Consider the following 16,258-nt stretch of genomic DNA (forward strand, 5'->3'; position numbering starts at 1 on the left):
TGACCAGGAATAAAACCTGAGACCCTTCAGTGCACGGGCCGATGCTCTAACCACTGAGAACATGGGCTAGAGCTGATTCGATGGATTTTGATGGAGTTGCATTCCTGGAAATCTGCTTTCCTCACTCTGACTGAAGTGTGCTCAGGCATGGAGCTGTGGGTTGGCTTGTAGTAGGAGAGATGCTGGACTTGGAAGTGGGTGACTACTCCTTTGGCCCTATACTTGTCCAGGCCACTTCCATCCTGCAAAATTTAGCTGAAACTTCTCCGAGAGATCTTCCCTAACCATAGCAGCTCTTGCTTCTTGAACTCCTGTTGTGTGTACAGTTTGTACCACATCTTTTATTCTGCTCTGGTTAATAGATCCTCACCAGCCACAAAGGAAGAGGCCTTTTGCAAACATCCATGTTATAAAATACCGTATCATTTCTCCCATGAAATTGGGATGCCATAAAATTTGGATGCAGGGCACTTAGCTGGACACCAGTCTACACCATGTAGAATTCAGAGGTGACCCTCAAGAGAATCATACATCACTGTCACAAGCCTTTGGTGTGTCATTCTTGAGGGAATGAGATAATGGCTATTCAGTTATAATATTCCATGAGTGTACAGCTCTGGCCTCCAATTGTTATGTTAGTCTTGTCTCCCTAACTCAACTATAATTAGCCAGAAGAGGTGTCCTTCTCTTCTTGACCCTAGAAGACCTTACTGTCTACAGTGCTATGCAAATAGATGCAGGTATACAATGAATTAACTGTAGAATGAATGTAAGCTCTATGAGGGCAGCAAGGATGGTGACTGTCAAGTTCAACATTGTCTCCTGGGTACCTGGCACATAGAAAGTGTTTAGTAAATAGTTGTTGAATGAATGAGTGCAGTGATCTGTACACCTTTATTTGAGGAATCCAGCATGTCATTGGGGTTTTGTTAGCTGGACTGTGTATAGAAGAAAGGTCTTAGTTACTTTGTTTACAGAATGAATCTTTAGTGTAGGGTCAAGGGATTTTAAAGATGATAGTGGAGGCATAAACCTAAGACAAAACATAGTAGATTGGGTTCACATGGGTTGTTGGGAAACCATCTTCAGTGTTCTCTCAAAAATGATAAATGGGAATGGAAATAAAGGTAACTGTACTTTTTGTCTCCTTCTTGTCTCTATTTTCATCCTTTAGATTCACCAAAACCACCAGTTGCTCCCAAGCCAAAGACTGCCAGTCCCCTCACACCAGTGACGGCAGCCAAATTCCCTTCGTCACCCAGGCCTGACAGTCTTCACAGTCCCAACTCCATGTCGAGGGGGCCGAAACCCCCCATTGCCCCTAAGCCCAGGTTGGATACCCCTAATGAGTGGAGAGCCAGTGTGTACATGATCAACAGCTTGAACAAATGCAGCAACGGGAAGCTGCTCTGCGTAGATAGGGGGCTTTATGAAGAACAGCAGTCCAACCTGGAGTGCTCCGAGGCTGAGGCCGATGAGGATTACATCGTGGTCCCCAGGGCTCCACCAACAGAGGATGAACCCAGGGATCGGGACTCTGTGGAGAATGCAGTCATGGTGCCTTCGGATCCCACCGAGGAAGAGGAACCCCAGGAGGAAGGTGAGGAAGAGGGGACAGGGGCTGCTGAGGAAGTGGCAGTCCCAGCCGAAGTGGCACTGAGTGGAGAGGCTGATGAAGGTGTAGCCCCCGTTCCTGAGAATGTGGGGGCTGATGACTGTGCCCAAGACCCGGGGACAGAGGAGCAGAAGCTCACAAGTGAGGAGGAAGAGAAGCTGGTGGAAGAACACAACATGTACAACCTGGAGGACAGGGGCCCTTGGGATGCAGAGGCAGTCTTTCCGAGCGATATCATTCTAACTCAAGTCGATTTAGAAGGCCCAGAAGCACCTGGCAAAGAGTCTGGGCCTCCTAGGACACCCAGGGAAGAAGAGGGGGATGGTGAGGAAGGCTGTGCCAACGCAGAACCAGGGGCGCCAGACGAGTATGCAGATTCTGACAGGCCCGCTGAAGATGCCACTGAGGAACCCCTGGAGAATGAGGGATTGGCAACAGCCATCCAGGAGATGGAGATAGTCACAGACAGCCCTGAAATCTCTGAGATGGAGTGTGAAGATGCCATAGGCAGTGGCAATCAGGATGACCAGGACGAGCCACCTGACCAAAGTGAGAAGACTGACCAAGAAGGGATGGCAGCAGTCACCCAAGAGGCCAGAGAGGATGCTCCAGAAGGCGAGGACTCCATGCAGGATGAACCTGCTGAGGAGAGCTGCCAGATCATTCCTTTCGAAAATGAGTGTATGGATGACTTCGTGACTTCACTCTCAGGAAGTCCCTATGAGTTTTTTGCTACAGAGAGCACCTCTTTCTGTAGTGAAAGCTACTCTTCTTTTTCCGAGTCAGCGAAAGGCTTAGAGACAGAACAGGAAGCAAAGTCGGGGGAGTGTGCAGGCCAGGATGCCGTGGCTGAAAATTTGTGTGGCCAGTGTGGCTCCCTGCAGGATGACACGGGGGAGGGCCTCTCTGTCCCTGACATGGTGGTCTTGCCAGAGGCTGAGGATGCCACAGACGACGCGCTCACCAACCCCTACGAGATGGGAGTCGACTTGGTGTGCGGGACTGACCCTGGAGGAGAAAAGCCTGAGACACAGGCTGCATCAGACGTCCTAAGTGGTTATGACTCGAAAGAAGAAGTGAACTCTGATGCTGAGGGCGGCCTGGTACCCATTGACAGGAAGAACATCGTCTCAAGGGCCAGACCCCACTCTGGGAAGGTGGCTGGCTATGTCCCAGAAACTGTCCCAGAAGAGACTGGACCAGAAGCTATCTCATCGTCAGCCATTAGTATTGGAGGTGCCACTGAGGAGGCAAGGAAAATGGTTCTGTCATTGGAGGGGAAGCCACTGGAAGCCAGCAGGGCCTTACCAGCAAAGCCCAGAGCCTTCACTCTATACCCTCGTTCATTCTCTGTAGAAGGCCGAGAGATCCCGGTCTCTGTGTACCGGGAGCCGGAGACATCTGGCTTAGAGGACCATCGAATCAAAAGGAAGGATGACAACCTCTCTCTGCCCTGCGTTATTGGCTCCTCTGGGAGTTTCTCCCAGAGGAACCACCTTCCGTCCAGTGGCACTTCAACACCATCTTCTGTGGTCGACATCCCACCACCTTTCGACCTGGCCTGCATCACCAAGAAGCCCATCACAAAGAGCTCTCCCTCACTCCTGATCGAGAGCGAGCCCCCAGACAAGCACAGCAAGAAGAAGAAATCGTCCTTTAAGCGATTTCTGGCACTGACGTTTAAGAAGAAGACCGAGAACAAAGTGCATGTGGATGTCAATGTGTCTTCTTCCAGGTCCTCTTCAGAATCCAGCTACCACGGGCCTTCCCGGCTTCTGGAAATTGACCGCAGGAGCCTCAGTAACTCCCCTCAGCTTAAGGTCCGGACTGGCAAGCTACGGGCTTCCGACTCGCCCTCCTCCCTCATTTTCTACAGGGATGGCAAGAGGAAAGGCGTCCCCTTCAGCAGGACGGTGTCCCGAGTGGAGTCCTTTGAAGACCGCTCCCGGCCCCCCTTTCTGCCCTTGCCCCTGACCAAGCCCCGGTCCATCTCATTCCCTAATGCCGACACTTCGGACTATGAGAACATTCCAGCCATGAACTCAGACTATGAGAATATCCAGATTCCACCCCGGAGGCCTGCAAGGGCTGGGACCTTTACGAAGCTGTTTGAGGATCAGAGCAGAGCCCTGTCTACAGCAAATGAAAATGACGGCTATGTGGACATGAGCAGCTTCAACACCTTTGAGAGCAAGCAGCAGAGTGCAGACCAGGAAGCAGAAAGGTACCGTGAAATCAGTTTTCTTTGTTGTTTAGCAAGTGTAACTGTCTGAGAGGCAAGCTTAGACGTAGGGGACAGAAGGTACTTGCTTTTTAGCCTCAGGCTCTATTTCTTTCTACCTGCGTGACTTGGGGTGAATGGTTTTACCTCTCTGAGCCTCAGTTACATCATCTGTGAAATGGGATTCATGCTACCTCATGGTAGAGTATTTGAGAAGATCAGAATAGATAATCTATGTAAAAATATCTAAAATGCTAAGTTTAGTAAAAATGTGAGTATGTGTGTATTTGCTTTATTTGTGGAACATTTCTCATCTAGGCCGATGTCTTTGCTACTCCTCTCTGGGAAAGTCACCAAAGAGAAGGTTCTGGAATCTTGCCAAACTAAATATCTTTCACCATCAGGAAAATACCCTAAATTGAGATTGATACCTTTTTATTGTGTAAATATACACTCTATTGAAGGGAACTAGAAAAGATTATTTAAATTGTTTAGAAAGCCAAGGGTGCCCTGAGCTTAATTTCTGAATAGAAGTCTTTAAGAGGTACACCTGAGCTGATTTTTCTTTTCTTTTTTTTTTTTTTTAACTCATTCACCTTGGAAGTGAGAGTGAGACACTGAAACGGGGGGTTTTCTGACCCCACCTTCCCAAGACTGACTGAATGCCTTTATTGATCATCCCAAGTGGATAACTGCCAAATCTTGCTTTTCCTTATACATTATGGATACAACTTAAAGGCAATACAATTCAATCTCAACCATTTACACTCTTTTGGGGGTACCTGATCTGAATTAATGAAAAGCCAAAATGATTGCAATTTTAAAGGAAATCCTGGTTCTTTCCCCTGTGTGCACTAACTTAGCCCCGTCCCACACAGCTGTTGCTACTAGGACTTCCTAGGGGACCTGCAATAATGAATAGATAAGAACGACTTGCAATTAGCATTAGCAGTCACTGGAGTATAGATGCTAGAAGTGTTTGTATGGTTTATTCTCTTGAGTTTTTTACATGGTTTCCCACCCTGGCTTTATCTTCTCCCTACCCCAAGCCTGGGCAAGGCTATTATTAATTAGTTCTTTCTAGGATGAAAAGGTTTGTTTACCAGCACTGCTGGAGGGATCAAGTTTAGTTTGGAGGATGTGGATGTGTGGGAACTCTTAGAGGGCTGGAGGGCTAGAGGGCCAGAGGTGACAAGGTCATGGCATTAATGGTTTATCAGCAGGTTTTGATGAGACCCAACCTTAGCTGAGTGCCTCCTAGCACTAATGAAAATAGAACCAAGCTTTGAAATTGTAAAATCTCCATGTTGGAAAGCATCTCAAAGGGCATATGGTCAAACCTCCCACCTCTAATAGGTTTCCCTCTTAACTCAGTCTCTACTTGAATCCCTCAAGCTACAGGGAACTCAACACCTCCCAGAGCTGCCTTCTCTGTTGCTAGGTACTGTAAGGTTTTCTTTCTGACTGGGGCAAAAACTATCTCCTTCTAATGTCCCTAATTCACTCATGCTGGCTCTTCCCTCTTGAGCCAGACAGGTGAGCCCATTTCCTCTTTTGTATGACAGCCCTTCAGAAATTGAAATCTGCTTCTGTAGAATCATAGCACTTTATACCTGGAGGGGGCCTTCAGATAACGTTTGGTCCTGTTGCAGAGGAGGAAACTGAGGCACAGAGAAGAAAAGGAACTTACCAGGAGTCCCAGGAGTCTCTCAGCAATTTAGTGGAGAAATCAGTGCTAGGACTCAGATTTCCTGATTCCTTCCAGAATTTGCTATAAATTACGCTGCAGGATGCCTAGTCGGGTTGTGCATGCAGCACACTGTACAACTCTGGTCACATTCACCTTTTAATCTATATATGGTGCCCTCTGGGGTAGTGCACTGCACTGGCTATTTGGCCATATGCAAAGGCCATGTTATTTTGATCTGTAATTTGTCCAGAAAACAAACCAAAAAAAGATTCCTTCACCCAAACCAACACGACAATAAGGGAATAAAATAACCAAGAAAATGCTAATGCTACCGTATCTTGACTGCTTACTGTGTGCTAGGTGCTTTCCCTGCATATCCCAGTACTTTTTGTTGTTGTTAATCCTCACCTGAGGATATTTTCCCCATTGATTTATTTTAGAGAGATAGTGGAAGGGAGGGGGAGAGACAGAGAGAGAAACATCTATGTGAGAGAGACACATTGATTAGTTGCCTCCTGCATGCGTCCCGACCAGGGCCAGGAATTGAGCCTGCAATGAAGTTACGTTCCCTTGACCAGAATTGAAGAGCCTGCAACGGAGGTATGTTCCCTTGACCAGAATTGAACTGGAGACCCTCCTGTTTGTGGGCCAGCACTCTAACCACTGAGCCAAACCAACTAGTACCATATCTCACATTTGATGCTACAGCTTGGGGCCTTCTTTGAGTATCCTGTCAAACTCTGAATTTCCAAAGCACTGTCTCCCACTCTGATACTATTTCACTGAAGTCCAGAATGACTGGGATAAATCTTCCATGCAGAAACCACATCCTCTTGGACATCAATCAGTGAGCAAAGCTTTCTTCCGTTTTCCTGCATGAAACAGATGGAAGCAGAGGGGGAGAAAAATCCCCGCTTTGGGCTGGAACAGGTCTGGGCAAAGGAGGTTTCAGACACATCAAGTTGAGAGGCACAAGGGACTGCCAAGGGGGTGGAGACCCCACTGCTGCTTCACCTGAATGAGAGCTTTGAGAATCGAGTGGAGGGTGCTGCTGATCTGAGATAGGGGCCCAGGGGTGCTTCCGGTTGGACGGGACAAGAGGGTGGGGAGGCAGTTCCTTCCTCCTGCTACTTGTCCTGCCCACACATTGCTTGATGTGAGAGAATCAGAGGCAGAAGCCAAATAAATATCAACAGTCCTGAAAGAGCATAGGACAGTGCACAAGGAGACATGAGTTCAAAGCCCACTCAGTCACTGACTTGCTGTGCAATCTTGGAAAAGGTAGGCCACAGTTTGCTCATCTATAAAATGATAAGATTGGAGCACATTTGTATTTCTCAGCCTTTCACCTTTCCTGTACTACCTTTATATTTCTGTTATACTGCCTATATTCCCACTTACTTATTATTTGTCTTTCAAACAGTCTATCTTTTTTACTTTACAAAAAATATTTAGAAAGGAAATTTTATGTCACTGTTAGGAAGTGGAAAAACAGTATCAGTTGCCATAAATAGAAGGCAGTTGTACAAATAAGATACAAAGGAAAATAAAATAACAGGTAAAACCTAGCTTAAGGTTATTACTTGCCAAGGCTGCGTGCTGGAGGCTGGGTCCCTTTGTTAAACAAGGAGAGGTGTTAAAGACATCCTGGCACCACACAGAGACTTTCTACTTGACATAATCCAAAGGATTCATAAGGACTGAAAAATGGTGTGATTCAATGTTATTTAAATTTAAGTCCTTTTCCCACTAAAAGTACCTCCTTTCAAGAAAGGGTAGAGTATATAATAGAATTCAGAGAGCCCTTAGGGACCCCTAAATCAGAGCATTAGCTCAGGGGCTAATGGATGATGATAAAGTTTCTTCTATGCAGTTACTTCCTCTGAGATTTGTACATACAGGTAATAACATTTTAAGAGCTATAATAATATTCCTATTAACAATCTTCTATCTTATAAAATAAAATTTTACATACACACATTATCTATGTACATGTTCCCCATGGTATACAAAAAAGGTTTTGTCAGCCTTTAAATTGTATCCACAAACATTCTTTTTCCCTGAATTGCCCCTTTTGGGGGGGGAAACGGACTAGAGATATAGTTCAATACTCTTACTTTTTAATACTCTTACTTTTCAAATAGGATGTTTTATACCTTCAGTCTGTACTCTTGGTTGGAGGAATCTAGGCTTGACTTCTGAATATCCATGGCACCTCAGTATGTTAGTTATGCACTAGGAGCTTAATAAATGTTTGCTGATGGCCAGGGGTTTATGATTGTATGGAAGTAGGTGATTTTTAGTTTCACAAGGGTCCTGGAAAGAACTATAATTCATTAAGTACCTATCTTTGGCAACACAGTGCTGGGTGCTTTGTATGTACTTATAAAATAGCCATTGATGCAAAACACTACAAAAACTGGCTTGACCTAAGCATCTCACTTAAAGCCTCATAATTGTGTGTGTTTGTTTGCATGATGTTAAGTCGACCTTAATCATAGCATTATACATCAGCACAGATCTCTGATGCCACTTTTCTCCAATATTTCATAATGAAAACATTCACACTTACAGAATAGTCTTTTTTTTTTTTAATTCTCACCCTAGGATATTTTTTCCATTGCTTTTCAGGGAGAATAGAAGGGAGGGAAGGGTGGAGAAGGAGAGAGAGAAAAACATCGATTGGTTGCCTCCCACACATGTTCCAACCAGAGCCAGGTACGTGCTCTTGTCCGGGAATTGAACCCATGACCCTTCAGTCCCCAGACCAAAGTTCTAATCACTGAGCCAAACTGGCCAGGGCCAGAAAAGTCATTTTCATTGTGAATGTTCATATGCTCACCCCCTAGGATATAACATTAATAATATTGCCACTCTTTCTCTCATCTCTTCCCGTCCAGCACTCTCACCATTCATTAATGCATAGTGTTGTTTTTTTAATTTTTTTTTTAATCTTCACCTGAGGATACTTTTTCCATTGCTTTTCAGAGAGAATGGAAGGGGGAGAGATAGAAATATCGATGTGAGAGAGACACATCAATTGGTTGCCTCCCGCACTCGCCCCAACCAAGGTGGGGGATCGAGCCTGCAAATGAGGTACGTGCCCTTGACCGGAATTGAACCAGGAACCCTTCAGTTGTGGGCTGACGCTCTCACCACTGAACCAAACCGGCTAGGGCTGCATATTGTTTTTGATGTATGTATGGCAGCTTTTTATGTTTACAGATGAGAATGCTGTAACCCGGGAGAACCTGTAAGAGCATGGTGGTTAAAGCATGTAGACTTGTGAGCCATGCTGCCTGGGTTTCAGTCTACACTCCACAACTTACTATGTGTGTGACCTGAGACAAGTTATTTACCTCTCTCTGCCTCAGTTTCTTTATCTATAAAATGGTATGATAATAGTACCTTCCTCATAACATCATTAGGACAACATGAGTTAATAATACAGCACATAGTGAAATGATCAGTAAGTATTAGTTCTTAATAAGTGACATGATCAAGGTCACATAGTGGTGGACCTAGGATTTGAATTTGAGTCCAAGGGTATGGATAGAGAATCTAGTTCCTGTCACCATGGGGGTGTCTCTCTCTTTCTTTCTCTCTTTTTCTCAAGCCTGTTTTTTTGCACGTGTTTGATACAGTGTTCAGGACATCACATCAGTAAAATCAGGACCATGAACTTTTGAGATTCAGCTTTGGGTGTGGTTTCAGAATTACCTCTAACACCTGCCTGAGATGGCATCAGGGCTGCAGACCAGGGGTTTTATGATTCCGTAATCGTAATAGCGGGAGTTTCTGTCTCTATGACTGACTATAGCTATTATTTCACTTGTAACTCACGATTAGTTAGGCACATTAGGAATTTCCAGCCCCCTTTTCCAGATGAGAAAACTGAGGCCCAATGAAGTGATATAAACTAATTATCCTCTGTCATGTAAGTAGTAAGTAGTTAAACAAAGATTCAAACCCAACTCTTTCTGACCCTCAATCCAGTGCCCTTTCCACTATCCATTTTCTGTGGTTGCAAAATGTTAGCTGGTGGTCTTCATCCAACAGCTGTCGGGTGTTTCCCTTGCAGGAGACAGGCTAGTACAGCCACCACCAAAATGTTGGCTTTGCTTATTGGTCCAAAAGGCTCAAGGAAAAACAGAAGGACACTTTCCTTTCTTTTCTGATGGCTGGTGGGTTTGTTGCTTTGTTGGCAATGCATCAAGAAGACTGACAAGCTTTCCTGGAACTTGCTAATGAGGTACTCAGATATCTTTCCCTCCCTCAGGGCCCTTGCCCTCCTGTGGCCAGCTATGCCTGTGGAGCAACCAGGACCTCTGGGTCTGGAACAGGCCATCTGTTTGGGATCTACTGCTCATTAGGAGAACTTCAGATGATTCACCCACCTGGGAGCAGCAGCTCACCAGTGCTTGTGCCTTCCAGAGAGAGCTATGGAAGGTCCCAGTCCCAGTGTTTCAGGACTCCCTTCTCTCAGCCTGGGGTTCTTACAGAGCTGTTCTGTGTTGGAATGCAGCTCCAGTTACATGCCCAAGAGTTTGTGGACAGGCCACGTTATACAGCATGCATGTGCAGATAAGAAGTGGGAAATCCAAGTATTTGAATATTTCGGCTAATTGATGATTACCATTTGATAAATGAGTAATTCTGGGCAAGGAACTGTGCCAAGTAAAGTATGGAAGGAGATGGACAGGTGGACCAGGCACCATCACTGGGTGGAGGAAGGGGGCTCCCTGAAATGTGAGTAGAAAATGCTTAGGGCCAAAAGTCCAGAGGAGGGCAGGATAGCTTTGTGGAGAGGGTGGCATTTGAATGGACACTGAAGGAAAAGTAGGATTTCGACATCTGGAGGTAGGAGAGGAGAAAAGTGTGAGAACTTACAGAGAAACTTAGGACTGTGGTTTTTAGCAGGTAAAGCTGCAACGCAAATGATTTCATCTGGCTTCAGAAGGTAACTTGATACCTTTAGTCTGAAAATCCGTTCACATAGTCTGCAGACATGGAGGATATATGGAAGAGATTGGGTCAAAAGGCTCAAAGACTAAACTGAAACACCATCTTTTTCTAATTTCTGGTTCTTACTGTAGAATGTTGCATCAGCTCAGCTAATTCACTCCTCTCCTAACATTTGTTGAGCATCTACTAACTGTCAGCTACTGTTCCAGGTACTAGAGGGATGAAGGTCCCTGCCCTCAAGGCCTTTCAGTCTGGCTAGGAAGAGAGGCTGATAAGATTAGGACCTGGTGTGATAAAGGCTTTGTCAGACGTCCTTCTAAACAGTTCTGGAGGAGTCTGTCATGGAGACACTTGAGGTGGGTATTGCCAGAGGAACAGGAGTTCATGATGGAGACAGACAGTCCAGGAAGAGCACAAGCCTGTGCATGAGTTTAGAGATAAGAAAGAACCTTGAGGTGTTCAGATGGAGTTCAGTGTGCATGTCTGTGAGACAAAGTTGGGAAGGCAGGTTAGGACCCAGCCGAAAAGGGACTCATATATCAGGTTGGAGAGTTAGTATATATCTCTGGGCAGTTGGAAGTCCATGCAGGTTTTCAGCAGGGAGTTGCCACAATGGGGATGATGCATTGGCATGGATACCTTGTTGGCAGAGTGGAGAGTGGAGGAAATGGAGAGATGGGAAGCAGGGAGATTAGTCAAGAAGCTGTTGCAGTGGTTCCCTCCAGAGAATATGAAAACCAGCAGGGCTGCAGCAGTGGAAAGGGGAGGAGCAGAGTTCTGTCTCCAGAACGTCCACAGCAACCCCATTCTCCAGTGTCAACTCCAGAGCTAGTTTATGTCTTCCCCTACTTTTCTCATTCTTTTATTTATCTGTTACAGTCTGTCTGATCCCAAATAAATAAAATATTTGAGTTGGTTTTCAATAAAAGACAGCAAGAAATAAGAATCCAGTCCTTAAAAAATAACTTAAAGGATACAAGTCAAGGCATAAAGTTAGGGGAAGTAATTGTTTGGGCAATCCAGACCAAGGGTGGTAACTGCCATTAAAATTCTGAAATCCAGCACAAAATCTAGCAAAGGGTGTCTCCTTCCCTCCTCCCCAGACCCCAGCACGCCCCCCCCCCCCAGCATCTTCAGAATGCAGTAAATATTTTGCTGAAGTGATTCCCCGAGAGAGTGAAACCTGACTTTTATTTTTTACAAAACAAAAATGTTTTGTACTGCAGCAACAAATGTATGCATCATTGTAAAACAAAGGTGATTTACAGCCTCAGCTCTAAAATTCTTTCGGCAGGGTGGGGGAGGTATGGCAGAGTTGCATCTAAGCCTCCTGCTGTCTAATTTCATCGGTGCTGAGAGCCACGTGGCTGGATTTTCGGCACACCCCAGCCGTAGTTTTCATTGGTATCTTTGTATCTGCCTATAAGCCAGGGAGCCTTCCTATTATGACTGTGTTTTTGACAAATGAACTCATGCAGAGCTTTCATTAAGTTTCATTGAAAGGACCTGGAAATGCCATAAAAATTATTATAATCTCAAAACCATCATATTCCTAATGCATGCGGCTGGGCTTCTTGTTGAAATTGACTGATGAGAATATTCAGTTTTTAATTTTCTGACTTAAAATAAGACCATCTGCAGCTGTTTCTTTTAGCAATAATTTTTAATTAAATGCAATAAAACTTACAGGAAAGGACCCTAATAAGAAAATCGTGTCAGGAACACACTTATTGTAACATTTACTAGAGTGATATTAAGGCCCCCAACTATTTTTTTTCCTTGCAGAGCTATAATATAGATGGAATCCTGATTAAGTGTTAATCACAATGTGGTTTTGCCTTCATAAAACCAGGATTTCCCCCTGTGGGAGGTGTGAAAATAATTCTCACTAATAGAAGACAGTCTTGTTGCATGAGTTCTTTGGTGAAATGTCAGCAGCAGGTCTCCTGGACCAGCTGAGCCCCAGAGAAGGCGTGAGGTCTTTGTTCCAGCCCAGTTTGGATGGTGCTGGATGTATTTGGGCCTCCCTGTTCCCTGCTTATTGATTGGGGACGAGCAAATCATGCACAGGATGCAGCCAAAGGGAAAAGTCATCTCTGTATTTCATGCATTCCTTCAGTAAATCTTTATCATGTGCTTACTAGGTGCTAGGCACTGCTCTGTGAGCTTTGTAGCAAGCTGACAAAGTCCCTGCTCTGGCAGAGCTGGTGTTCTGGGGAGTTAGACCATAAATAAACTAATACATAAGTGAGAAAATTATAAATAATGAGATCATTCTTTGGAAATGAGATGATGCTTTTATGAAAAAGGAAAAAAGCAGTGTAGTAGAAGGGACACTTTAAATGGGGTGATCAGGGAAGGCTTCTCTGAGGAGGTGACATTTGAGTAAAACCTGAATGATGATCAGACATCATCGAGGGGAGGGCATTCCAGGCAGTGGAAACAGGCCCTGAGACTGAAGGCGCTTGTGGGGTTTGTGAAGAGGCTTGGAGGCCAATATGGATGGAGTACAGAACACAGTGGGAGAGTGATGGGAGATGGGGTTCGCAAGGGCTTATGTTAAATATTTGGATTTTACTTTCATGAGACACCATTGGAGGGAAGTGTTAGGAGCCAAAAATGTTTGAATTATCTGAACTCTTCAGAACATTTCACAGAACTTGTGCATTTAGGGTCAGATCAGCAAATAATCTGAAAATGTAGAAAGAGTATTTGCTATGCAGAATGGTTCTGGGAATGTAAAGAGGTCCCTGCTCTGCCCCCTGGCTGTCTCGATCTCAGGTATGACTGCTCTGAAATGTCTTGGAATTAGTGGTTCTGAGTTCCCCATCTGAATGCTCTTTATAGAAGATGGTGGTGGTCCAGGGAACTGAGAAAAGACTAGCCCAGCCACATTAGAGAAAGGGTGGGAGGTGATAAGGTTGGAGAGTTTCTTGAAAAGGAATGTGCTGCATTTGGACTTGTACTGCCTATGGGAACTGATTTGATCTGTGAAGCATAGGGAGCTATTGAAGGTTTTAGAGCAAGGGAGTGACATAATCAGCTAGTTCTCTAGCACAGTTATTGTCAGCTGTGTGGGGTGGAATGGAGGAAAAGAAGCCACCATGGTAAGTGTCTAAACACAAATGGATGGAGGCATGACAATAGGACCTGGCTTCTTCAGCCTCTATAGTGTGATGCCTCCCAGCACAGCTACTGCATAGTCATTTGGAGCAGAGTTAACCTAGTCTCTGACTAATCTGAAATCCCCAGTATAGAGGTGGTTGATAGCATTTAGGCAGCACAGATGACAGAACCAGAGAAGCAGCATGGCACAGCAGGAAGAGACAATGAGCTTGAGTCCAGCTCTGCCCTTACCTTTTCATCTGATCTGAACCTCAGTTTCCTCACCTGTTCAAGTGGTATGATGGTCCCTTTATTGCTGAGCTATCATGAGGAATCAGAGATAGTGCATGAACAAGGGTTTTGTCAGGTGTGTGTGTGTGTGTGTGTGTGTGTGTGTGTGTGTGTAGAGATAGTGCATGAACAAGGGTTTTGTCAGGTGTGTGTGTGTGTGTGTGTGTGTGTGTGTGTGTACACACACACATACATACCCTCAGTTAATCTGAAAACAACCCTGCCACATAGATACTTTTTTTTAAATCTACACCTAGCAGATGAGGAAACTAAGGTACAAAGAAACAAAGAAGTCAAGTAAAGCATCCAAGGTTACACGGCTGGTCAGCAGATCCAGAATTTTAACCCAGGCAGCTTCCAGCACCCTTGCTCTCAGCTCTGCTGCAAGGTCTTTCCTTGCTTTATGCACATCATTTCATTTAATCTGCTTAATGTCCCTTTAGAAGTAGCTATTCAATCTTACTATTTTAATAGAAGAGGAAACTGAGGCTCAGAGCGGTGGACATGACTTGTAAGTAAGTGATGGAGCTAGGACCAGAAGGAAGGTATCTCTAGGAATGGGTTCTTCCTTCTTTCTGGTTCACCCCCTTTGAGAACTTCCCACTTGGAACTGACCCTCCAAATGTTAAAGGTGAGAACACACAGTGGGGTATGAATCTTCAGCACTGAAATTTCCTTATTATAGGCGTTCAGAGTGGACAGCTATGACTGTCCACTTGCATAGGCCTGCATGGCCAGGGGATGATGTAAAAACTACATGTAGAGAAAACAGCACACATAATTGCAGTAACAATCAATGGGATGATATTATGCAGAAGGTTAAGTCCTCCTTATATCGCCTGGCTAGGCTCAGGAAGGGACCTTGGGGAATTTATCATCTGTGCTTATGATACTCTAGGTCAGCAGGACGAAAAGCTCATAATAATTTCTGAGTGATGAATTAATGTGTTTCATCTGACTCTTTGAAAATGCCCCAAGACTGTTCAGCCTCCAAGAGATGAAAGCAGCCGCTGAACCATGTGTCAGGGAATTCTGAACTTGCAGCTGAGCATTGCGGTGGTTCCCTGTCTTGGAGACACATGTGTCTTGGCTGTTTTCCTGCAAGACAAATGTCTCAGGGTTGAGATTGTTTTTCAGGATGATGTGGTTGGTCTCTATGTAAACAGAGCCATTCTCTTCATTCATAGGATTGGTCTGGAGCCCTGGATAGGGCCCAAGGAAAATTCGTCCAGGTCAAGGCATGACCCAAGAACTTGAAATTGTAGACTTGCTTGCATGATTGTAATTAAGAAAACAAGACACACAGGGAAAAAAAACCTGCCTTACAGAATCTGCTCAGAGATCTTAAGTTCTGCTGTATTCTGTTATAATGAGACTTTCTTATACCGAGTGATGTCCCTGAGGTAGTGAGGTAGTAAGCTCTCCATCATGGTCAGTAATTAAAAACAGTAATTAAGCTTTCCACATGGTCAGTGGAAAAGATACTAGAATCTATCATGAGACTTGTGACTTGCACAGGTCAGGAAATTTGAGCTCTTGGTGTCATTTTTGGCTGGACAGATAAAGTCCCAAGGAAGCAGTGGGCTGCTACAGGTACTGCCTCAGCAGCCCCTGAAACATCCAGGCCTCATGGCTAGCGAGACCCCAGAAGACTCTAGGAAGACTCAACGTCAGCTCTGAGACCAGTTACAGAAGGTGCCTCCTGTATGTTTTTCATACCTAGTGTCCACTATAGCCAAATCCTCTGAGGCTCACCTGCTGAAAAAGCAGCACTTGGAGGGGTGGTATAGCCCTGGACTCCGGCCTGCCTCAGGAGAGGGCAGAGTCCCTCTTCCGGAGTCAAGGGCCTGGCCACATAGAAGCAATTGGAAGATGGGTTATTTGGTGCTCCTGGGGGGCTCCCTCACACGCAGTCTCTGTGGTTTTCACACTTACTGTTGCAGCAGGATCCTTTTTCAAATGAAATATTACTAGGAACCCCAACATAGAAGGCAAGTTATCATTGTTTTCTTTCATAAATTCGGATTTTTAATACCTCATAGGAAGTCAACTGAGATTGCCATAATAAGTAGAAATCTTGGAAATTGGGAGTTATGGATTGCAGTGCTGCTCTTCTAGCCTAATGAAGGGAGATGATTGTGCCAAGTGGTATTATGGGGCTTGAGAGCATGTTTTCTCGAGGTGAAGGCTGAGTTCAAATCCCAGCTCTGCCAGTTACTGGCTGTTCGTCCTTGGACAATGAGTAAACAGTTGCAAAGGATATAGCCATAGCTGGGTGCATTTTAAATGCCCAATACACTTTAATTATTCTTGTTAATACTGTAGCGGTGTCTGTATCCATGAAATTCCAAGAAGACATTTGTGAATCCTT

At 44.9% G+C, this 16,258-nt stretch overlaps 1 protein-coding gene across 1 annotated transcript in view; it reads left to right on the top strand.

Annotated features, from left to right (window-relative positions):
- Positions 1-1,174: 1,174 nt before the first annotated feature.
- The window catches only part of FGD5 (FYVE, RhoGEF and PH domain containing 5), a 100,686-nt gene continuing 85,602 nt past the window's right edge, over positions 1,175-16,258 (top strand). Inside the window, exon 1 of the mRNA XM_016209881.2 lies at positions 1,175-3,839. Within this exon, the coding sequence (XP_016065367.2) occupies positions 1,291-3,839 (2,549 nt within the window). The 5' untranslated portion in view covers positions 1,175-1,290. The remainder of the gene's footprint in view (positions 3,840-16,258) is intronic.

The sequence above is a fragment of the Miniopterus natalensis genome, chromosome 15, assembly GCF_054644295.1.
Source record: "Miniopterus natalensis isolate mMinNat1 chromosome 15, mMinNat1.hap1, whole genome shotgun sequence".
Taxonomy (NCBI): Eukaryota; Metazoa; Chordata; class Mammalia; order Chiroptera; family Miniopteridae; genus Miniopterus; species Miniopterus natalensis.